The sequence below is a fragment of the Thrips palmi genome, unplaced genomic scaffold (genome assembly GCF_012932325.1).
Source record: "Thrips palmi isolate BJ-2018 unplaced genomic scaffold, TpBJ-2018v1 HiC_scaffold_10, whole genome shotgun sequence".
Classification (NCBI taxonomy): Eukaryota; Metazoa; Arthropoda; class Insecta; order Thysanoptera; family Thripidae; genus Thrips; species Thrips palmi.
The window spans coordinates 3,980,865-4,006,187 of NW_023144621.1; the positions used below are offsets into that span (position 1 = coordinate 3,980,865).

At 56.4% G+C, this 25,323-nt stretch overlaps 1 protein-coding gene across 1 annotated transcript; it reads left to right on the plus strand.

The window, feature by feature from the left end:
* The first annotated feature begins 16,196 nt into the window (after positions 1–16,196).
* Positions 16,197–25,195, plus strand: LOC117649735 (segmentation polarity homeobox protein engrailed-like). The gene is made up of 2 exons (XM_034392757.1): positions 16,197–17,463; positions 23,984–25,195. Exons 1-2 carry the CDS (start codon positions 16,434–16,436, stop codon positions 24,358–24,360), a joined length of 1,407 nt encoding a protein of 468 aa, XP_034248648.1. The 5' UTR covers positions 16,197–16,433; the 3' UTR covers positions 24,361–25,195.
* The last annotated feature ends 128 nt before the right edge of the window (positions 25,196–25,323 follow it).

The following is a 25,323-nucleotide window of genomic DNA, read 5'->3' on the forward strand; positions in this document are numbered from 1 at the left end:
ACAGGGGCGGAGCCAGGCGGGGAAGGGGTGGGGCAGATAAGCGGGAAACAGCTGTGGTTTCATTTGAAGCACCGAACGCCCCTCGCTCCGTCTCTGTTCCGCGCGCGGAATCAGCGGGAGCCGTGGAGTCAGCAAGGGGTTTGGTTGGCCGGGGGAAAGAAAGAGAGCGAAAATTGCGTGGCACAGACACTATGGCAGTGAGGAAGAGAGACGGAGCGGGGAGGGGATGAGCGAGGAGATAAAATAAAAGAATTGCGAGTGTGCGTGCCGTTTCCATGGTTACCGCCACCTATCGACCATTCGCCCCAGCCAGGGGCTGCCAGGCTGCCAGGGCTGGCGCAGGCCATCCCGCTGGACCAAAATGGCGGCCGGAACTAGAAAGGCCTAATGCAGGGATGCTGAGCCGCCTTCAACCTGGACAAATGAGATTAACACCGCCACAGCTCCCTCAGCAGACTGAAGCGATATGTAAACAATTTATTTACCATTTTGTATAACAAATCTAGAAACCGAAATACAGCAGGAATGCGCACTGTGCTGCGCACTCCAAGCGTGTGCCGCAGCTGGCGGGCCTAAAATCAGCACTGCCTCTCCTCTCCCTTCCCTCCGAGGCGCACGTCGTTCGGGACTCGTTGTGCATGCTCTTCACACCTCGCACTCCGCCCCGCCCCTCCACCCTTCACACATCCGCACCTCGGGCGTGTCAATCACTGCTGCCCGTTTTAGGGGGCTGCACAGAGATTGACCCGGACTCTCTCTCTCTCTGACCAACTATCCCCCGTCCTTCTTCCTCTCCACGGACCGCAACACGCGTCACTCCCTCCCGGAACACATTCAAACAGTCGCAAAGCTTTTTAAGTCAGACAACCTCCTGTAAAATTTAAATTAAAAAAAAAAAAAAACTTGGGTGCTTTGGATTTTTCATATTTGGCGGCAAATCGCGGCTGTGCGTCACGCGCGCACGTGTGTGTGTGTGTGTCCGTGCGTGGGGTCGGCGGGTCGAAAATTGAACGCAGTGCGGCCAGCTTGCCATGGTCACGTGCGATGCGCGGCCAGCATGCGGAAACGCCTATAAACTGCAATCGGTGGAAACGCGGCGCCAACTCACACACACACACACACACACACACACACACACACTAGCGGGCGGTTCATCTCGGTGGCTGTTATGGGGTCCGACGAACACGACACTCACTTTGCGGCGGATAAGGAATTTTAATTTCCCTGCTGGAACCGCGACCGATGATGCTTCGTTCAACTCTCAAAATTTTCCTCCTGAATGCGCGCTCTGTTGACGAAAAGCCGCAGATCTCCGCGTTTTCGCAAATGGCTTCTACTAATGGATCTAAATTAAAATAAGACTGAAACGGAAAAAAAAAACTTCCATTGTCTCAACTTTGGGATCGCGTCGCGCGGAACGCGAAGAATGTCGCGCTATCAACCCCTGGACCCATCATGCAATCATTGTTGAGGAGAGCACGATTTCAGTTATCTTCACGCCAAAGTTTTATTTCGACTGAGGAAACGCTAAAAAAAGTGTCTGCGAAATAAAACGAAAGCGATTTGCGCTCGTGTCTCCTGTTTCTCTTTTACTACCCCTAGCGGCCCAGGCCCACCCCTCCCAGGAATGCTACAACACTTGACACTTGTTTCCCTGGCGGCTAAATTAAAAAGTGGCGCTCTGTCTCTGTCTCCCTTTGCCGTCTCTCTCTTCATTCCATTTATTCAGGCGAACGAGAAGAGTGCCGGGTAACGTGTTGATTTCTTCCACCAGCCTTCCTTCCTCGGCGCTCCTCGATTTGACGAAACGAAACAAACATTGGTTCACGCCTTCGGCTGAAGTCTTTTTCTTTCGGCAGGCCCTCTATGCACTACACAGAATAAAACAGGAACTGGGGTGTGTTTTAAATAAGTCCGACGAACTCGATATTGGGTCCAAGATGACAAAGAAGGCGTCGTCTTTCGAATCGTCGGCTTGGGTGAGCCCGCCGGGTGAGGGTTTGGTAAATTGATTCCCCCCTCCCCCATCGGGCCGTACTGCCTGCAGTTACAGACCGGGTATGTAAAGCAGTCCGTTGCTGCACCGAATGGTTCAGCGCATACAAACTTTACACTCGATTGGGCCGTGACTTGCGACTTCGGAGCGAGTGACTTTCGATTTACAGGCAAAATGGCGTACGACTGTGTTCCAAATGCAAAAGCTCTGGATTGAGCCACACGCTGAATGCAAACTGTGTTTGCAATATTTGATCCTTATTTTTCGCGGTGGGCAAAGTAAACAAGAAGCTGCACTCGTTTTCTCCCTCGAGTCAAATTAGTGCCCCAACTCGCGGGGGTCTCGGAGCAATTACCCAACAAGCCGAGTCACTTCCCGCGTCTTGCCTGTCACTTTTGCACACCGAGCCGAGGAGAGCGCACGCGAAAGCGGAGCCATGGCGGAGCCCGCGCGGCGCATCTCAAGTAAGGCACTCCTTGTTTATTCGGCAAAAGTAAAACCCCGATCGACATTTAATTGCATTTGCCTGAAGCGAGGCATGTCGCTGCCGACGAGTAAGCTGAGAGCAATTGGCCAAATTGCGGGGACGTATTCCGTCGAGGCGCGCAGTCGCGACGCGGGCAAGACAATTAGCTGTCGCAGAAGGTCTCGTCTAAACGCTCCACCGCGCTAAACGCCAGCAATGCATACTGCCCCCGGGCACGTCTCAACACACTCCGCGAGTTTGTTACTCGGGCGTTTTCATTTGCCGTCTCGAGAAAAAGTGTCAAGTCAGGCAGCGACACTTAGCGGATGAAGTAACTCGGCCGGGGACTAATTTGTACGCAAGCTGTGCACTTGTACGATTCATTCATTCATTCATTCATTCATTCATTCATTCATTCATTCATTCATTCATTCATTCATTCAAAACGAAAATAAAATATAACGGGTACGAATCGGAGTGATGTAAATAAATGACTTCCTACACTACACGATAAGAAGTTATCGGAGAGAAAAAAATCCCCATGTTGGAGGGAAAAATCCCCGCCGAGGTGCGGGAATACCTCCCAGGCGAGCTTGTCGCGACGGCCTCTGCAGATGACAGTCAATCTATCCCTTTACCATCCCGTGCGGACGGCCCGACATCGCTCGAGTGCCGCCGCAGAGAGAGAGAGAGAGAGAGAGAGAGAGAGAGAGAGAGAGAGAGAGAGAGAGAGAGAGAGAGGCACCCCGTCACTGGTCAGGCAGGGGTGGACAGGTGAGGGGGAAGTGCCGAGCCGACATTCCCGAAGGCGACTGCTCCCGGCCGGCGGACGCTGTGCCGACGCTGTGCCGACGCTGTGCCGACGCTCCTCCAGTGCAGAGCGCGCTGAGTGATGCTGCTGGTTTACACTGAGTGCCCCCGACGACAGAACAAATAGCGTCCATCAGCGCGACGCGGCGGCGCGGCCCGCCACGCGGTGGTCGCCGCGCTGTCTCTCTCGTACTTCCTGCCTGGCCGCCAGCGGTGCGAGAGAGACAGTGCGGTGCGGAATCAGGCTGAGGAGGAGTCCAGCGATCGCTCAGCAGCGCCGCGCATGCAGCGAAATCCACCGTAATGAGGGATTCGCGCTGGAATACGTCATCGAACCGTCAAATGGGGCCGCATTGTGTAGGGAAGGACCAGACGAGTATCATCTACCTGGATGATAGACATTTTCAGCAGATGATACCTTTACTTTAAAACGTACCTTAAACTACAAGACGTACTTTATTGACAGGTGTGCAGAGTATAAAACATTTCCACAGTACAGTGCAGATCAAGGACCTTTTGGGCGTCGATGCGACGTCGATTCGACGCCATTGTTGTCTTTCTGGCTGGCGGCACTGCGTGTGGCGTCGCTCGCCCCAAATCCATCATTTAGTTCCGTTATGGCGCTGTTCGACGTGCTGGCCGGGGCTCGGCCGGGCCTCGGCCGGGGCGGCCAGGACGCTCGCCGTCATTTTGGAGACGACTCCGGACAATTAAACAATTAGTCTAATGACCCGTAATTTTGGGCCCACCCCTTGACCAGCAGGGCAGCGACGCCAGCCGTGCGGCAGCGGTGCGGGCGAGGCACCCCTTTCTAGGAGCCACACGGCAATTCGTTTCTCAACTGTGGCAGACAAAAAAATAAAATTAATTAGTAACGAAGAAAAATGTCGATGCCACCACGTGATCAGAAAACGTTTCACCGTGCCCGATCATCGTCGAGCCTTGGTAGGTTGGCTGTGACGTTTATGAATGTTCAGTTCCTATTAAACGGCCATCGCATGTCACGCGCAAATCTCGTGCCTTCCTCAGAAAACCCCCATCGCCAGAAACACTCCGGCCGGCTCCTGGGCAATCTATAATGAAGATGGGGTAGCCTTTGCCTTGGCGGCTTGTCTCCCCCACCCCCTTTCCCTTCACTCCTTCCAGCGCAAACTCAGGCCGCCACCCACCACCCTAACTCCACAGGCACTTCCAGGCTCCCCGCCTCCCCCCTTTCCTTAAACCCGCCCTTGATGCCCAATCAATAAACTCGGAACAACCGCAGTGGATCAATAGCCGCCCCCCCTCCTTTCCCCTCCCGCGGCACCGCGAGCCACCCTTCCGTCGTTTCACACCTAAGCGATTGCCTGTCTACACGCCGCGACGCGCCCTGGACGCCAGGCCACGGGCTGCGTGAGGCGGCGCCACACGCACAGCCTTCTTCTTCTTCTGCTTCTCCTTGATAATTATCGCCGTTCCTTTTATTTTTGCTATAGCTGGATTGGCGCTGGATTTTTCATCTCATTCGTGTCTGCTTACGAAAGTGCCCTTGCTGTGCCTCATCATCCCAGCGGCGTGCGGTTACACCGCCGTGTGTGTGTGTGTGTGTGTGTGTGTGTGTGTGTGTGTGTGTGTGTGTGTGTGTGTGTGTCCGGACCACATAGACCTCCCTGACGTGTTGGACCTCACTGTGAACAACACGGCGGTTTCTTTACTCTTTCTAAATGCCGTCCGGCCGTGCCGCACACACGACTCGCAGTGCCGAGACTCTTGCCAACGAGTAATCGAAAACAACACACCCCCTCGGCTGGGCTGCGGCCTGCTGGGCCCGCTGGCGTGGGCTCCCCACATTCAAGACCTAGATTACGCCACACACTGGCAAAAACGCCCCCATCCACATGGCCATGTTAGTGGGGCGTGGCGGGGCGTGGCGGGGCGTGGCGTGTGTGTGGCGAGGCTGAGATACTGCCTCCGGTCACGTGAGCGGTGTGGCCGTGTGGCGGCGCGGTGCACACTGGGCCAAGACCTACGAGTGAGATATTCGAGGACGCGGTGATGCTTCACGTCATACGAGGGGGTTGGGTACGCCGTGCCCGGACAGGGGACGTCCCATGGTGCCGGGGCTCGGCCCGCCCTCTGCCTGCCCGCCTGCGCGGCCTCGTCACGCGCGCACATTTTATACTGCACCCAATTTATCTCATGCACACCGAGGGGACTTTAAAAAGTCCACCAGGTGAAAGCTCTGCATTTTTCGGGACTCAAAACTCCACCAGGTGAAAGTTCAGCATTTTTCGGGACTCAAAGCTTGACCAGATGAAAGCTCAGCATTTTTCGGGACTTTCATGTTAAAACGTGGCCAAATTTAGTGCAACCGTTCAAAATAGGACTCCAGTCTCACTATAATGTGTGCTTGTTTATTGTAATAAAGGGGCTCTGATTTCCAGTAATATTGCAACCTGCTTTCTCAGTGACACTTGGAACTCTGCCGGCACTCGCGCTTTTTGCCAACACGGTGCGACACCGTTTTAGGCTGGACTCGCAAAGCGACCGCCGCTCGGCCGCGCGGGCCATGACTCTCTATTCGTTAGGGCGCGCACCGTGTGCACTGGGCTTCTAATTCGAGCTTGTTACAGCGCTAAGCAGCCAGTCGATCGCGATAGCTAGTTCGGTGTTCCCAGCGAGGCGGCGCGCCGTCTGTCCCCCACAGCCTCCTAAATCAGTCGGGGCCTTTTCACGCGCCGGGGCGCTAACGCGTCCTGTCCGGTGTGTCCCGACGGGGAGGCCGTCACTGGACACTGGCCACCCAGCCGCAGCAGCGCGGTGGTGTTTTCCGGAACGAGTAATGAGGAAGGGCTACCGGACAAAGTAGTGCACGCCTAATTGGTGCTCGATAAATTATTGGGCAGCAGGTGGTGCGTCCACGTTGCCTCTAGCTTTTCAGTTTCCTCGATAATTTGGGTTATTTGAATGTCTGCGGGGTTTGGTAAAAATGGTTCCCGCTTTTTTCCTGGACCACCCCTGGAAATCACCCATCTCTTTACTATAGGCTTCTTGGGAAAACCAAAAACAGTCACTTGATGCAAGTTTTTTCCTATTTCTGCTTCGAATTTATACTTTGCCTCCAACAAACTTTGCACTGTCATTTTTTCTCCGTGACTGACCATAGGGACAACGCGTCCTCTGCCGCACCTAACTGGATCGTAAAGAAGCGAACGGTGTGACAGCGCGGAGGCAGCGCGCTCTATGACGGATGCGTCGAGAATGCGAACCCGCGGCGCGGTGCCGCGGATCGCCCGGGGAGCGGAGCAAAAAGGGAGGGAAACTGAGGTAGGAAAGCCAGGAAAAGGTATCCAGCTCGTTTACCAAATAATGCCGGTGCACGTCAAGGGCGAGAACGAGGCGACCCGTACTCGTTGCCATTCGTGTCGGCGGGTACTCAGTGTCCGGACACAGGCAGGTACAAGGGCACGTGAGGAAACCAGACATCGCGAAACCTCTGTCAGGTGAGCTGATCCGTTTTTCTATTTGTTTTGACGCTATTCGACTTAAAGCCTTTGAAAAGCAGTGTCCAAACATTTTTTGTCTCTCTTTCGCTCTCCAGAATGTCTGACACATTGTAGGTCCAAGTGTGGGCAGCCACTGTGTCGCCGGCAACGATCTACCAGTGGAGGGGCCAGTTGAATGATGCGAAGCTAACGAATACTCCTTAGGTGCCGACGATGGATGATCGAACCCGATCGAGGCGATCCTTCAAGGAGGGACCTCCAGGAGAGTAATGCCAAAGGGCTCTAATTAGATCAGACAAGGCGAGCCAAGGTGACAACGCGCCGCTGGGTGGCCACCGTTTGTCTGGACGGGGCGTTTTGTAGAGGAGTTGCATGGCACACACCGCGGTCTCAAAACCCTAGCAAGCCAGTAGTGAAAGGCTTTGAACAGTGCCATGCCGGCAATTGTTTAAGACCCGTGGCAAATTTTTAAGTTTTCAAAATTTGAAAAGCTTAAAAACATTGAAAAATTTGCAACTGAAATTTATAACTCAAAAATTTTATTTTGGCATGTTGGCATCATGATGAAAATGCAAGGCGCACCCTTCATAACTCGCGGTCTTTGGAACGCGTCGTTGATTGGGTCCCGTGCTTCCAGCGAGCCCGCTGCTCGCCTTCCGCCAGCTCCAGCCACACCAACCGCGAAACCCTTTCCGAGGCGTTTTCCAAGACAAAAAGCACGTTAATTAATTACACCGCCTTATCTGGCCGGTCCCCGCCGACCCGGAATCGGCGCGATGCATCAAAGCTCGCTGGGAAAGAGATTCACGCTGATTATCTCGCAGAAGGTGTACAGTGTGGCGCGGCCGGGCCGCAAAGAAGTCGGTATCGGACCTTTTCGGCGCTGCCGCCCCGCCTTGCGCCCCGCCGCCCGCGACGTTCACACGAAGTCCGGTAGCCGGGTAAACTGGCTCACTGATTAGTTTAAATGAATGGGGATTATCGGCTTCGAATCCGACCTGGGTGGCTCGGCCGGCCGGGCTGCCTTAGGCTGCCTGGCCGACGCGGCATTCTCGGATGGTGTCGAGGTCGTGTTATTGGGGGAAGGAATCTCCGCGCGGGTGACGCGGAGTGTGCCAGCTATTTTAATTGATCGGCCCACCGATAGAGGGATGTAAATGCCCACAAGTGTGTGTTGGTGGCGCAACTGAGGGCCGCCGCGCGTCAGGCGACAGCTGGCGCTCCTCTAAAGAAAAATCGAAACATTTTTTTAGCAGATAATATCTTTACTACCGTAACACATACCTAAAACAATACAAGACTTATTTTATGAAAATTTTAGTAACGTCTTTTCGATTTCTTTTGGGCCTGTTGGGCTTCTAGAAGTGGAGGAAGGAAACCGACTTTGGCCGATCCGTTCTCCCTTTCCCACTCACGCACCTGGGCGAGCGTGCGCCAGGTCGCGTCTCCGTCCTTCTCACTCTCGCTGTCGATAAATCGCGGCGCTGAATGGACCCGAACAATCCTCGCCGCTACCGTGAAGCACTTGTTTTGGTAGCCCCATTGTTTTGTTATTGTTGGCGCTGCACTAGCGTGTCCTCATTGTTGTCCGATTCCCGGGACCTGTTGCCAGGTAAACCGGGTGAAACCTCGCCGCTTGCGCCGAAATGTGTTTCGGCGGGACAGATTATTATTTTCCGAATTGCCTTCGGTGGAATTAGCGCACAGGAGCAGCGCTTTCCTGCTTATCCCGAATATGAATCCCCGAGCGTGCTGCACGCCGCGCCGCGCCGGTAGCCGCTGCTGTCTCTCTCGCACTCCCGGCTCGGCCCGGCTCGGCCTGCGCGAGTGCGACAGCGACGGAGCGACGGTGCAGCCAGGTAATTGGGGGCATGCAGGAGCTTCTCGGAAGTTACGCTCACGGTGCATTTACACTCACGCGGCCGTTGTTGTTGCAGTAAAGCACCCCGCGCAGCGCAGCACGGCCCGAAACGGATCTTAAAAATGTGCCCTGTTTCGCTAACGCCAGGCATTTTTTTTTGTTCGCCGCACCAGGTTGCGTGCAGCGGTGCAACGCGGGCGCCGCTCGTGTTTGCATGTCTCGGCGGCACTCTGCGAAACGGCGGGTCGCGTTTTCACAAGTTTTATGCATTTTCGAACCAACCGCCTCATATAGGCTGAAAGAAAAAAATAACATAACTTTGATTCCAATCATATTTTTAAATTTTTATTTGCCTTGTGTCTTATTTTGTTTATTGACAAGCCCAATCGGCCACACCGGCCCGATATTGAGGCAGTGGAGGTGCGAACGAGTGGCAGTGTTTTTGCGGCCGGCCGCGCTGCGCCTGCTGTGCCTGCTTCGCCGCTCGGGCCCCTCAAGTGGAGCGGCACGGCGCATTGTCTCGTTATTGCCACTTCGCGACGCTTTGCGATCAATATCTCTTGTCGGGTTATGACTTCTCAATCAGCGCGCCGCGCCGCGACGGCGTCGCAACGGCCGCGCGAGTGCGACAGAGACGGAGCGGCGGTCGCATTGAGGTCAATGCCGCGACCCCCAACAGCGTCGCGTCGTTCCAGTGTTGCTATCGGCCTTCTGCAAAAAGCACACTGCAATCGCTCGCTGAGAATGTGTCTCTCAAAGTTTTGAAGAGCATCATGCAACCGTTAAAAAAATACATTTATAGAAAATTGCGCGTGGCAGAAAATTGTTTCTGTTCTCAGGCTTCCAAAATGCTTGATTTGAGATCAAATAATAAAGAATAAAACATAGGCCTAGGCCTACACAAAAGCAACATTTTCCCAACTTCGTCGGAGTTTTTCAAGGAGTACCCAGCACGGTCGTCTCCAGGCAGGGCAGGCGCTGAACCCGGCCAGCAGCCAATATCCTCTCCACGTGGGGGCAAAGTTGACTCGGATGCGGTTCCAACGGGAGGTTCAGAAACGGGTCCGAGTGCGCGTTTCCACCGGCCAATCACAGCGACTGCGCCATTAAGTTATTCCACCTACCGAAAAGCGTGGGAGAGAGACGGACGCTCCGCTCGCGAGTCATTGTGAGACTTGATAGAGCAATCACTCTTGGCCATCAGCACACAAAACACAGACGGCGTTTGGAAGGCTCCGGCCTCTCTCTCTCTCTCTCTCTCTCTCTCTCTCTCTCTCTCTCTCTCTCTCTCTCTCTCTCTCTCTCTCTCTCTCTCTCTCTCTCTCTCTCTCTCTCTCACTCTCACACACACACACCCTCACCTGAAGAGGACGCGGTCACTACCGCGGATGCAGCAACACAAAGATGTTACACAGGTGCAATAAAGCACTTTGTCAACCTTTTGGTCCCCGTTGGTCCCCTAATCAAGCCTTACCTCAGCTGTGTCTGCCGGACAACTCGACAATGACAGCAATCGCGGCCTGGACAATCACTATAAACGCGGACGAGGGCTGATTAGCTCCGGCACTGTTCTCGAATGACTTTATGGAGAGTGGCATTGTAGGCGCCGTTGAGGCCCCGGCCGAGCCCTGGGCGGTCCCTGGGAATCTGGTCCAGCTGCGGTGTGACTCGCCTGTACCTATGCAGAACGGCTGCACAGAATCGGTGCAACTCTTTCAGCGGCCGGAATCTATGGTTAGCTTCAGCTTTTCGTAGAAAAGTTTTTCGGCAGTTTCGGCAGTTTTTCGTATAAAATTAAATTTGTTATAACGCCGTTTTTTTTTTTAAAGCAAAATTTTTTGCTCCTTGTGGATAGGACGGTAGCCAGCGCGGTGGTGCACCACTTAACACAAACATGTCAGCGAGGCTGGGTGACTGCACTGTACTGGGATTGCGCAGGATGCCACCGCCGTCGCCTGTCGAGGTGTGCGCGCGCATTGTCAGTTTTTGCACGCCTCCCTCACGCACACACACACTCATGCGTAAGAAGTCCCCCACGCGTGCCGTTTTAGGAGCGCGTCGCGCTGTTTGAGTGGTGGACTACGTCGCGGCTACTTGTTTACAGCGAGACATGAGTAGGGTTGTCCCTGCAAGGCCCTGCACGCCCTGCAAGGTGTGCACCGCGGCGCACTTCGCCTCGCCACCGGGCATTCCGTCATAGCTCGCCACCTAATTGAAACAACTCCCACGATCCTCCCGCCGACCGGCGCTGCTCCCACGACGCGCCATTCTCTGGATCCGACGATTCGATTTTAAATTTTTGAAAATTCAACTGGTGTGGATTAAGAAATAATCGGTGTGAATCGAAAAATAATAGGTGTGAATTGAAAAATTGTGTGAATGGAAAAGTTGTGTGAATTGAAATTTCGGATTCTTGAAGAACCGAAAAGTTTCACGTATCGAAATGAACTCCACTGCCGCCCACGGCCTGCTTCAACGAGACCACACGCACCAGACCTCTATTACTTTATCATGAAGAGACACAAGGGAAATCCAGACGCGGCTTAATTGAGCAGTTGGAGTTAACTAATCAAGCGAATAGCCCGAGCAATAAACGGACATGACAATCCTTGCAGCTAGCTATTGGGGCCATTGCACCACTGTTTTTACGTCCTTATGGCCCTGACTGGGGCCCGGGCGCTGCGGGGGGCGTGCGACAGTCTGGCAAAAGTCAGGAGCAGCCCTTGTGGAGGGAGATGTTATCTGTAATGAACACTTTGGAAGGGTTCGCGTCTGCCGGGACAACCTTCCGTTTTACAGGGGCTCATTTCATTGGCCTACCATCAACCGACCTTCTTGGTTCATGTAGCGCGCTTTCCAGCTTGGAGTAACTTGCCGGAGCAGAGTGCAACACAGTTGGTTTAAGGTTTAAGGATGGACGTTCAACAACAGTGTAGAAATCGGCACAGTCCGGTCATTGACTCGTTGAGCGGCCCGGCCTGACAGGACACTTATTTATTTTGGCGCCACCGGGAGTCGCACGACGTGTTGGGGCTGATGGGGCTCGCAGGGCACGCCCTGGGCACGCAGCGGGGTAGCGGGGGCCTCCCACCTCGTGAGTCGCTGCGGTCAACCGAACGATAAAACTGCAAAGACTTCCTCATTTCTGATTTTTATCGTTCTTTCAAGTGTTTCCTTAGCTCAGGCTTTTTGAAAATTTTAAATTTTGAACTGAAGTGAACATGAAAAAGAAAACGTTACAAACTCAAACTCGGAATGACCATCGTGATGGAGCCCTTTCGCGGCGTCTCTTTGCGAGAGATGTGCCAAATTGTCGAACTGCATGGAATGAAATGGATTGCATACGTTCAGACTGTCCTTGACGCCCTTTCGGCTCCGAATCCCTCAACGCCAAGCGACAAGGGACTCCACTTTATCACCGGGATGCTGCAAGGGTGAGTCACGCACACACACGGTGGGACACACACACACACACGCAGAGGCACAGAGGCACATGGGTGCGACAAGCAGGAGGCTGCTCTCACGCGAAAGCTCTAGCCTCTTATCGGAATCCAGCCCCCAATACCCCGTAGAGGCGGCTTCGGCGAGGCCTTGCAGCGCCTTGGGGCTACAGCAACAGCAGGTGGCGGTCACAGAGCCTCGCCGACTGGACGCTGTGTGGTCCTTGTGGCTGTGCCTTTCTCACCTGGCACGACATCCATTCTGCCGACCTGCCGGCGACCTGCCGCCCTGGCGGCAAGCGCCGCACCGTCTCGTCCAAATGTTACGTAACAGGAGGAGTCTTCGAACCCTGCCCACCCTGTCCTTGTCAAATCCCCTTATTTTCCTTAAAAAAAAAATTACGTATGCTCAAAATTCTTTGCAAAAAAATCCACAACTTTCACTGTGAGGCCTAAAATAGGTTAGAAGAAGTCAGGAGTGGAAGTAAATGATTTTGGGTCCACCCCCGACGAAGGTGAACGCAAGACGCGTCACAAGAAGAGTGCCACTGCGGCACCTGCCGTCGAGGCACCTGCCGCTACCCCTTTGGGCACGTGGAACAATTTGTATCGAAGTCGGCGAGCGGCCCGGCCGGCCGGCCAGGCCGACTGTCCGTGCGAAACGAGCGCTGCCTTGACGAGCGCCGCGACCGACGAGCGCGGCGACAAGCGTCGCTCCGTGTAAACTGTCACTTGCGCGGCACGCCGATGCGGCGCGTCATGTCAATGAGCTCTGTCCCTCTCGCTCCTCTTTTCTCTCTGGCTCGCTCTACTCTCCTCTCGCTCTTTTGAGATTTGCACGGTCCTGCCGACGCGACGCGGGGAGGTTCACTGATGCGTCCTTCGGATTCCTCCGCACGCACTCTGCCTCCCGTCTCTCTCACTCGCACAATCACTGCCCGGCGGTGGACGGAGACAGACAGACGGACGGAGTGAGAGAGGGGTGCGAGCGGTGCTGGGGTGGCTGCTGGATTTGCAAACGATGAGCACGACTGGTTATTATGTAATCATGAAAGGGGTGAGAACACTGTTGGCAAATTGGAAAGAGAATCGTGGATTGAATCCTAAGGGACTGTAACTTGATTTTTGTCAAAATGTGCACAATTTTTTTTAAAGCTGCTGTAAAAAGTCGAAAAATTCTCATTTTCTTTTTGTATTTGCTTGATGTACTTTTGGGGTGGTTTGACAGGAGCTCGCACTTTATGTTGCGACCATAAGTAAGGGTTATTAAGGCGAGGTCAGGGCTGGGTTGTTTTGGTTTGGCTTTGGGGTTCGTTCCTATCTGTTTGATGCAGATCTCCGCCCGTCCGTGCCTCGGCGAGAAGTTTGCCACGCTCTGTCTCTCTCTGTCTCGCCGGCCCGGCCTGCCACAGGCCTGCCACCCACGCGCTAAGGGCGCCGACTCAGCGTGAGTCCTTGGCGAGGCCTTGCGACAGAGTCCTCAGGACGCTGCTGGTGGATGCGCCGACCTGGCGAAGAGTCGCATCGAAATGCCGCGTGCAGTCCGACTCCCGCTGGCTTTCCCCCGCAAAGTGTGCAAGCTTGCGGCCTTTGGCGTTTTGCACTGCCGATTGCCACAAAGACTAGAAACGCGACGAAAATCACGAAATCGGCGGCGCAACTCGCCCAGCCTTGCACGAATTACCCCTCACCCAAAACAATCCCAACAAAAAAAAAAATTCTCGAGAGTTATGCTTCAAAAAGCGCATCCTCTACACCGCTAAGTCGGCTTACTTTCGGAATGCCCGCCTCGTTATCGGGATGCAGGTCACCGGCACGGGTCAGCCTTGTAAGCCTCCAACTTTCATACTCGGCTGAATTTATTCAGCGCTTTTTGCCTTTTGCCTTTGTCGGCTGCTGCGAGGAATGCAAGGTGATTCACGTGGATCACGTGACCGCGCGTTGCCACGGCAACCGCGGCTTTTTATATCGAATATTTTTTTGTTTCCACCCTTTGAATGGTACTGTAACAAAGAGGTGGTGAGAGGAGTCAGATCGGTTAAAAAAAAACGAGCAAAGGATGAGTCACAAAGTTTTTGGAGTCATCGCGTCCGTCTGTGAGTGAACCGTGGCAACTGACTGTTTTGAAATCAGCTCGATTGGCCAGTGCCCATGTCCAGCTGACCCTAGCTGACCCAGCTGACTGACCAGGCTGCGGCCCCAGCGGGGCTCCGCACGCCGAATGGGGCCCGGCCCGGTGGGGCGCCCTCGCTCTGTAGGGCGGCGTCCTTTTAGTGTGTGTGTGGCGAAGGACCTGTCCCCGACCCGCATGTTTTGCCTCATTCAATTAATTTGGTCCGAGCGTGTGGACGCGCCATTCAGGGGGACGGAAATTTTGTTTTGTCACATCAGAAGGCGGTGCGGTCAGTCCCACGACCCTGAACAGGCCCGGACTTCTGGCCGGCGCTGTCAAAACACCTTTGGGAACTCACTGGGGACACGGCGCGGCCCTTGGGCCTTTTCGAGTCGAGGCGCTGGGTACACACCCCTTGTTCGGGCCTCTATGGCCGCGATGTGTTCGAATCTGAACGTCCACAAAGGTGTACACGCCGTTTCCGCTTTGTGTGCGAGCGAGACGGGCGGAGCGGCGTCTCTGCCGGTGGACAAGGAGAGCGATAGTCTACCTGAGTTTGTCCCTCTATTGTGACAAGTCCACCCTACCTGTCCGGTCCGCCTTTCCCTCGGGAGATCGAACTGGCCACGGCTCCATTCAGAGTAGCGTAAGTTGTTGTACATACCCTCTCAAAAATAATTTGAAAAAAATAATAAAGTTTTACTTTGAAGCAATCGCCAACGGATATTATCCCTCTGCTCGAGACACGGTCGTGCACGCTGCCGCGCAGTGCTGCCAACAGAAATGAAAATTGAATTAAACGATCTGCAAGCGTCGCTTTGGCTGGCTCACCGTCAACCGTGCTTATTGCTGTCGATTTGACTTGTCTGCGATCGGCGCGATCAGCGCGCGAGGCCAGTGGCCGCCTGCGGTGCGCACTGTTTGATCAGCGATTCGCCCCGTCTCTCTCGCACTCGTGTGGCGTTGCGGAGGTGCGAGGGAGACCGAACGGAGAAACGCTGCGCGCGGAATCAGTCTGCTGATCACGCTTGTTGGAGGCTCGGGTATCGCTCGGAAAGTGATTCAGTATAGCTTAATCAAACGCGCGTGCATTTATTACGTAAAGAGGCCGGGCCTGCGAAAGATAAACGCTGCTAAAGAGCACGCAGAGTGCGTCACGTTTTTTCGGGATTTGAAAGATCCCACTGGAAGGTCTCTCGGCCGGACCTTACCGGTACCAACCTTCCCGCGAATCTAATTGAGGCACATTTGAGTGTTCCCTCTCGTCGGCCTGGGTGGTCTGCCCGAGTCGGTACCGCCAACCTAACAAGCCGGCAGCCATTTAAATATTTCATCAGGTTTTATTACTGCGGCCTGGAATAACTTGATAGTATATGTCGTTCATTCCGAATAATAGTGCGCGCTCTTTTCTTTATTTATCCTCGACTCTTTGCCCTCTCACTCACACACGCGCACCTCACGCACCCACACACGCGCGCACACACACACACACACACACACACACACATGCACGCAGCGCGCGCCGTAGATACACACACTCGTTGCGCGCGTTTACATGGACGCCGGGCATAATCATAAATTGTGGGATGACGTGCTTGCATTGGCTCTGTCTCTGTCGGACGCGGGCCGCGGCCCGTCGGTGCTCTCCGTCGCACCCAGGCCTGGGCCGGCCTGGCCTCCAGGTGCGACCCGGGTCGAGCTCTTTATCAAACGGCCAGGCCGTCGGACGAGGCGCTGTTCCGGCCGCTCCACGCCGCCACGCCGCGCCCGCCACGCCGCGCCACGCCGCGCCACGCCCCACGACCAATGGCGGCGGGGCTGCCGGATGGCCGGGTGGTGCGGTGGTGGGGGAGGTCCTGGCGGACCCACCCGCGCGCATGCGCCGCGCCGGCCGCACCGCCACGGCCCGGCCGCCGGGCGCTCCGGTGGAGGGGGGAAATAGAGCTATAGCCGGGCCGGCGAGCGAGACGGCGCTCTCGGGCCGCGCCGCGAGTGCGAGAGAGCGCGCTGCCGACTGGGCGGAGCCGGCGGGCGGGGCGGAGGTTCTCGACGACGCTGGCAGCGCCTGGCAGCGCCTGGCAGCCCAGCCCGAGCAGAACATGATTGTGCGCCGGCCGTGTTTGAGTAGAGAGCAGGCCGAGCAGGCAGACAGCTAATATAGACGTGGCCGGACAGCGTGTCACTTCGGTCAACCAGTCGGCGACGCGTCCGTGAAGTGTGTTGTGAACATGCAGTGCTAGTGACGACTTTTCGCGCTCCGCCATGGCTTTGGAGACGGAACGGTGCTCCCCGAGCAACGCGGCCTCCGCGTCGAGCCCCAGCCCGACGAGCCAGCACCACCAGCGCCCGGCCCTGCCCGACTCGCCCGCCCAGCAGCCGCAGCGGTCGCCCTGCACGTCGCCATGCACCTCGGCGCCGTCCTCGCCCGTCGTGGTCCCCAAGACTGAGATCCTGGACAATGGTGAGCACTCGCCCAGCCCGTCGCCACCCAGGGCGTCCTTCTCCATCATGCACAAGGAGCGCTCCATCGCGCACCCGCGCGCCCTGCCCGCCGTGCCCGCCCCCGCCATGTACTTCCAGGACGCCCTGGACTACAGGCTGCTCCGCCACCCCATGCACCGCCCCTTTATGGACCTCAGCCCCGGCGCGCCGCCGCCCGGCGCCCTGGGCCACCTGGGCCTGCACCCGCTGCAGCAGCTGCAGTACGTGCACCCGGAGCTGTACCACCCTCTCCGGGACCCTCTCCGGGACCCTCTCCGGGACCCTCTCCGGGACCCTCTTCGGGACCCTCTTCGGGACCCTCTCCGGGACCCGCTGGCGCCGCTGCAGCACCACCACCTCCACTCCAGCAACGCCCCGGTGGACCTGCTGCGGCCGCACCTGCAGGGCATGCCGGGCTTCCAGCAGGAGGCGCCGCTCCCCTTCTCCGTGGACAACATCCTGCGGCCCGAGTTCGGGCGGACGGCAGTGAAGCGCCGCCTGGAGGCGCCGTCGCCGTCCTCGGGGGTGCTGACGCCGTCCAGCCTGGCCAACGGACTGGCCAGCGGACTGCCCGCCAGGCCAGCCGCCCCCAAGCCCGCCAAGAAGCCCCGCACCGCGCCGCTGCCGCTGCCGCCCCCGGCCATCACCTCCCCGACGACCACCGCCGCCCCCGCCGTCAGCCCCGCCAAGAGCATCGCCTCCGACGTGACCTCCACCAGCGGTGATGACGCCTCCAAGGACGGCGAGGACAAGAACAACATGTGGCCAGCCTGGGTGTACTGCACGCGCTACTCCGACCGGCCGTCCTCAGGTGAATATGCTTCCCAATTCAATCTAAGCTTAACCAATTAGACGACCGAGATACTATATGAATTCGTGCCTAGCTTCCTGGCAATAGTTTCGTGTTGGCTTATTTTTTTGTCGGGTCGAAATGTCAAGCAGTTGAGCGCTAGTGGATTGCTTCTAGAATATTTTGCTGATAATGCAGGATGGACAGGATAGGCTTTCGGGAAATGCAGTTCCGTTTCGTGCCTGAACAGCTGATGCGCAAAGCAATGCCGCCTGAACGGCGCCTGGCTTTTGACAGTGTTCCTACCTGTCTGGCCGGGCCAAAGCCACAGGCAGCCACAGGCAACCACAGGCAGCCACGGGCCACACAATGCTCCAAAGCTGATAAAGGACGGTCGAATCGCAATGCCGTGTCAAACGTGATGCCGCATCGCGAAGTGAATGTCTTTTGTGACTGCCTTTGTGGGGCCAACAAACCCCCAAGAGGTGTGCCCCGGTGCGCCCCGGCGAGGCGACTCAGGTGGTGCAGCGGCGGCGCGAACGCAGCTTCCTGCTTTTTTGTCTCAGCCAGGGAGGTTATGGTTGCCCCGCGATGACGCGCCCCGATAGCCTAAACAAGGTACGCGTCCGGCAGTCTCACTTTGAAAGTAAAACGTTTGTTCGTCTCGCCGTGGCGGGGCTGGCGGGGCTGGCGGGGCTGGCGGGGCTGGGGGCTGCGGGGGTGGGGGGGCTGGCGGGGCTGGCGGGGCTGGCGGGGGCTGCGGGGCTGGCGGGCTGGCGGGGCTGGCGGGGCTGGCGGGGCTGGCGGGCTGGCGGGGCTGGCTGGCGGGGCTGGCGGGGCTGGCGGGGCTGGCGGGGCTGGCGGGGCTGGCGGGGCGCGCGCGGCCGAGCACGGGCTGTTGCTCCGGAACGAGGTGCCATCAGTCTCGCCTAGCCCCGGGAATTGCACCAATATATCTGGAGGGACGCTCACCTGGACCCTGGAACCCCGGGCCTGTCGGGCGGGTCGTTCGTTTCCTGCATACTCACCGTTTGACCGGGTCAACGCGCCTGCACCGATTGTGGCTCAAGTGGTTCCCGCGCGTTATGGACGTCCGTCCCTCTCGCACTCGCTGGGTGCATCGTGTGGGTGCGAGAGAGACCGCTGCAATTAGCCGCGCTAGCCATTGAAGGCTGCCAGCTCCGCCAGCCCCGCCTCGCATCGGCCGTTAATGAGCCGTTTCACACGATTGCGACTTCCGTAACTTTGAGGATCTAGATGTGCACAGGAAACGCCTAGCGGTAAAGTTTGCTGAAAGTTTAAAAATTGTCGTCATTTTGCGGTGAGCTTTGAGTAGTATAGACGGCTCATCGTTACAGGCTGCCTTGGTGCGACCCCGTTTAGCTGCCTGAAACTGTTTGCCGGGTAGGCCACCGCCAGACAGCCGCGGCCCCGCGGCCCCCCACCGCTCCATACGACACCTTTGACAGCGCTGCAGACGCCGCCTGGCTTGAAGCCCGCCGGTTCGAGCCTGGCTTCGGAGCAGCCTGGCTTTGAGCGAGCATAATGAGCGGTCCACAACTAGCCTGGCTGTCTGCTCGCCAATTAGAAATAAATCAGACGTCGTTTATTTCTTCGACGGCGTTTGCCCGCCACGCCTTGGGTGGTTCGGGCCGCGGCCGCGGGGGGCGCTGCTTTCCGGACTTGGTGTTTCGTTGTAGAGCAGTGCTTGTTTACCGGAATCGCCCCGAAAAAACGACAAACGAAACGCGCCTCGGGTCACGTTGGGTCACGAGGGCGGCGGCCGACGCCTCGCTCGTCACGGGCCGCCACGCGCACGCCGTCACGCCACCGTCACACGCACGGCCGATGACCCTCCAGTCACGTGACTCAATTCGGAAGCCGTGCCTTTTACCCAAGTGTGGCACAACTGCGAAAAAAAAAGGGGAAAATTCAATTTGCGTGACCGATTTACAGAGCAAAATGGCCGACGTGATTAAATTTTGATCCGCGGTTGAGCTGACAGCGAAATGTAATCATCTCAAAGCAAATACCCTCGCGCTCTCGCGCGCGACACGGCGGCCAGACAGACAGGCGGTTCTCACAATGCTGTCGCCACTATCTGTCTGCATCTCGTGCGCCGCAGCTGCGGCGACACAGAGATAGCAGTCACCCCGCTTGAGTAGCGCCGCAGAATGCAGCGCAATTTTTTAATTTTCTACACGACTTGCTCGACGGTCGGTCGGCGGGATGCTGCCGGCGGGGCTTCGACACGATCGGGCAGCGCGCTCGGAAGCAGTGGCGGCTCCGGCAGGCCTAACTGGCCGATGCGTCGATCTAGCCGAGTTCTATCCCGAGGCCAACACGGAGGGCATCGCCTGGCACTTCCCTGTCGGCGATACCGATTGTAAATTATTTATTTTCTGCGCCGATTTTTCATTTGTGTCGATGCAACTGTTTTTATAAATTCTTGTAGCTGTTCTTATAAATCAAGTGGCGCGGAAGGGTTGGCGGGAGTCCGCAGGCTCGGCGGGGCCGCTAGGGCTGTGAGGGGCGAAGCGGGCCGAAGCGAAGCCAAAATCCCTTCCCTTTCCCCGGCAGCCATTTTGCCGCTCCCCTGCAGGGGTGCCAACCGGGGTGGGGCATTCAAATTAGCTAACACCATGGAAACTTGCTCGGCTATTCGTGACTCTGAATTATAATCCATCTCGTTATGCTTCTTGCTCTCTGATTGCTCTAATTCTCGAGGGGTGGCCCCGTCTCTCTCGCACTGAAGGGTTGCCACTGGCCGTGAGGCCCGCCTTATCCTCCGCGGTTTTTTATGGTACTTAGTGCACACATTTGTTTGGGGGCAGTGCCGACAATTTTCTCATCATTGTTCCTCTTTTTTTTTCGCTGGTGGACATTAAACAGGGAGATTAGAAGAGGTTATTGTCCACGCGGAGGAAGGCCCACGATTAAGCCTGGACGCCCTGGGCAGTGAGTGGGCGGAGCGGAAGGACAGCTCGTCGCGTGCGCGATTGTATGAAACATTGATCGGTGCGAGCTTGACTAGCTTGACCCGACCGGGCTCGCGACCGCGCTCGCGACCGGGCCGGCCGACCAGCCGATTTGTGGATCAAATATTGAGCAGCGAACGGGTTGGGGTGGGGCCCATTCGGTGGAGCGCACGCTTTCGATCGGGTGCTTAGCTCGGACCGGCCCGGGGCTCGACTCGCCCACCGAGCAGCACAGCGCAATTAAGATGCCATTAATATGCTCCCTGATGCGGGTGACGCGGCGCGACGCGACGCGGCGACGCCCAGTGACGAGAACGAGTTGAATATTCCCCAGGGCTCGTCACGGCTTGGCGCAAATCCACTGCAAAAAAAGAAAAAAGAGGACTTTTTTTCCAACGAATGGATCTGATTAGCCGCGCGGCGTGATTGTTGCCGTTTCGTTTCCGAGTCGCTTATTTGCAGTTCGAGGCTGATTTTGTTCTGCGAATAGTCTTAGGAGCTCGTGTGCTCGTGCCTCACCCTATCTGGCCTTTATCGACCACCCTCGATGGCTTAGGCCACGTTGCTGCTGCTGCCTACTGCTGCCCAGGTAGACCCGACCCGCCTCCCGCCTGTCCGCCTCTCTCTCTCTCTCTCTCTCTCTCTCTCTCTCTCTCTCTCTCTCTCTCTCTCTCTCTCTCTCTCTCTCATTAGTGGCCAGACTGCGCTACCCCTTTGGGGGATGTGTGTGGCAATAAATAATACGAGCGAGATAATCTTTTGTTGTGATGTGCGGTGTGTTTACACGACTACCGTGGGCGAGCGAGTGAGAAAGTACTCTGCGAATAAACCAGTCGCTCTCTCGCACTCGCATAGAGTGTCGCTGACGACTCACTGGTTACCAACCGCACAGTACCTGCTTCCCACGCGGCATGGACCGCTGTGCCGCGACACGACTCTGAAATCGCGCCGCTCACTTTGGCGAGCTATGAGCGTCATCGTGTCGACACGCCGACACATATTCCGCTACCCTTTTCTCGCACCCCGTCGCCACGCCTCTTTCAACGAGAGGGACAGGGGGAGAGAGAGAGAGAGAGAGAGAGAGAGAGAGAGAGAGAGAGAGAGAGAGAGAGAGAGAAACGGGGAGTGGAGGGGGGCATTGTGTAATTACAAACATGGCGCATACGAACGGAGCAGCGCGGAGCAGGAGCAGGCTGCCATCAAGCGACTCCGTGTCCAGCCATAACGAACCCTCATGCGGCACACACACACACACACACACACACACACACACACACACACACACACCCGCGTGCGCTCCTCTCTCTCATACGTAGCACCGTTTTCCGATTTATAGGTTTTCCGGATACAGCACGTTGCGTCCTATCCTCCTTCCGGGCTGCTTGCAGTGCCGCCTTATGTCACAATGACACGATAGGGTCGCTCTGTCTCACTCGCACCCGCACCAGACGGGGCGTGCGAGAGACGGCCTTGATGGAGAGAGCCACCTGGGGTGTCTCCACCTTTCCCGGCGACCGAAAGTCCCCGCTTTGGAGCGTGCCCGCCGCGTCACTGGCCGCGTCACTGTGCGGTCCTGTTTGGAACACGCCTTTTGGCCACGTTCCTATTGACTCTTTGAGCGCGTTCCGCCTGGAACACACACACACACACACACGCGCGCGCGCTCACACACATGCAGCGCGCGTGCCGAGCCGGGCCTAGGATGGGCGGTCACGTCCATTTGAAATAAACGAGAGGGTTAGCGGCACAAAAAAGCATAGGCCTCCGAATAATTGTTTGTTTGTCCAACGGCCGTTTTGGTGTGACCGCGGCGGCGGAGCACACACGGTCGGCCACACACGCACTCACTATTCCGTCCACGGCCGCGCCGCCGCGCCCCGGAAGTGATATTACTTTTATTTCCGCTTTTGTTTTTTTTATGTGCGAGCGATTTGCCCGGCCGGTTGGCAGCACTGCACTCAAGTACGCGGGGAATGAATGGATGTGTGTTGGTAGCCGTGGGTGGTCGCCGCCGTCGCCGCCGTCGCCGGCCCGGCGAAAGGGAGGTACGTGTTAAGAAATGACAAGGCCTCGACGTATTGCAGGGCCGGGCCGGCCTGGAATCCGTGCAACGCCGCGACAGACGCCGTCTCACACACACAGACACACACACATGCAGCTACCAACATTTTTCGGGTGTAGGGAAATCTGGGGCTATCGCTCTTGTGCATCGATTGTGGCATCCGAGGCATTCGGCCAGCACACACCTTGGGGCGCCTGCCTGGGTCGCGGTGGGTGGCGGTGACGTCACCGCCGGCCAATCAGAGCCCCTCGGGTAATTGGTCGGACATAACCTATCAGAGAAAACAAAAGGAATGAAGCTTCCGCATCGCGGCACTCGATCGGTCCGCTGCACTGGAAACCAATCTGGCACCGCATTGCGCGCATTCCGCGCCACCGTCTTGTCTTGGCCGAGTCCGCTGCAAGCAAGGGTTGCCTTTTCCTCGCTGTTTCCCACCCCCGAGGGTGGCCTTGATGGCCCCCGGGGCTTATCAATAAATGAACCGCCCACGCAACAAGTCACATTAAACGGCGGTTTATCTCCGTTGCCACCCTAACACTTGACTGCCATGACGCTGCGAAATGTGCCGGGGATTAGCATAGCAATCGTGTGAAGTGAAAACACAGTCGGCGCGAGGCGCGCCGCGGGCTGAAGATGACGTCACAGGGCGCGAATTTGTCCGGCAAGGGTTTGCTGCCGGCGTCGCGGTCCAAACGCACAGCGGATGATCTATGGATTCGTCCGCATAATCAAACGACGCTCGCCGAATCGAACATGGCCGCAGCTGTCTCTCTCGCCCCCACTGCCGGCACCGCCGTGCCCCGCCAGACAAGGACAGTCGTCCAATAATAATAACGCGGCCGCAATCATAGTGCCGGCCATTATTCGTGATTTGTACAGTGGCGCGGCATTGGCTGCCGGCCGAGCGGAGCCGAGCCGATCGCCGGCCGAGCGGAGCCGAGCGGAGCCGAGCCGGAGCGCGCTTCCCCCGCCGCGGCCGTTGGTTGAATGGGGCTATGATTATGTTATGGTTTGTTTTGTGGGGTCTGGGCTGCGCCGGGCTGCGCCGGGCTGCGCCATGCCTGCGCTGCACCGTTAAATGCCCGCGGGTGTCCCATTGGACAATGTGTTCTGATTGACTGGCTGCCAACTGCGGCGTTTGGTCGCGAGTTTTCCCCCGGGGCCGCGCGCGGACGCGTCGTGATCGCCCCGCCGTTGACACGAGCGGGCCGCCCTTTCGGACGCGGCCGCGCGGAGGACGTTTATTGCTTCTAACAAGCGCTTGATGGTCGGGGAGTCGTTTGACAGCGCGCGGTCCGAGATATACAAATGAGCGCGGCTGCGTCCGAAAACGTGAACGGCCGCCATCACGGCTGCGTGCGAAAGCACAGCCATTAGGGTTGGATTATGCGGGCTGGGACACATCAAGCTTTAGTACAGGAAGCTCATTGGCCGGGCCCGGCCGGCCCATAGCGCACTACGCCCACTCTGTCGCTAACAGCCGCCCCCTTGCTGTTCACAGGTCCCAGGTCGCGCAGGATGAAGCGAACCAAGGAGGCGTCCAAGGCCTCCGAGGAGAAGAGGCCCAGGACGGCGTTCAGCGGCGAGCAGTTGGCGCGGCTGCGGCACGAGTTCGCCGAGAACCGGTACCTGACGGAGAAGCGCCGCACCGAGCTGGCCCGGGAGCTGGGGCTCAACGAGGCCCAGATCAAGATCTGGTTCCAGAACAAGCGGGCCAAGATCAAGAAGGCGTCCGGCAACAAGAACCCCCTGGCGCTGCAGCTCATGGCGCAGGGGCTGTACAACCACTCCACCGTGCCCATCGACGAGGAGGAGGAGGAGGCCCAGAACGCCATGATCCTGGCCGCCCAGCAGCGGCAGCAGCAGGCCGCCATGTGAGGCTTTTTCGAGCGGTGTGATATACTTCTTATGAGTTCCTCGGCTGCCACACGAGTGTGTTCAGTGCCTCGCCTCCGCGAGCGGACTATACAAGGGCACAATGTCCCCCCATAGCTCGCGAAAGTGACGTTTTTCAAGAGCAGCCACACGCACGTGCCCGTGCCCAGGGCACTCATAGTTTCAAGGCTGATATTTTTTTGTTTGTCGGTTAGAGCATATTTGCTGTAAGTTTAAATGGAGTAATATATTATAGTTTATTAGACGTATGTGCGCAGATTTTTAATGCTGATATGTACTTCTGTAGCATTTGTGTGATCAGTTCCGCACGGAACGCATCTGTATTCTGGCAGGTGAGGTGGGCAGGCGAAAATGTGTGAAGCTTGCCGGTGTTTTACCAAAGATGAATGTTATTTAGTATTTATAGACAGTACAGACACGTTGTGGCTTTAATACTGTAAGATCCTTTTAATTGACGTGCCAAACTTAATTTATTACTGACTGCTGAGGATTACTTTTCGTGATTGTGTGATATCAATTTAATTATATATAAATATAAACAGTGGATGGAAAGTAAATAACCTTGAATTATCGATGTATATTTCTCCTTCAACAGAACAAGTGCGGTTAGTTTGAGCCCTGTACGGAATATTACAAATTTTAGTAAGCAAAACCAAATGTACAGTGTACAAAATGTGACATGAAGAGACGGTTAAATTTTTTAGAAAACAAGCATTAAATTGTACATTTTTAATCGTTTCTCAAAGACATAATTAGACATCGGATTGTACAAAGTCCAGTGATATCAATAAACATATTCATTACATGTTACGTTAAACTAGCTGTGCTACTGTATCCTTGGACCCTTCCCACACACACAAAAATTGAGTTTGAGACTGCTGCTCGATCAAGGGTGGCTGAAATGAAACCAGAGTCCCACATTCAGCGGTGTTCGGGCATCAAAGG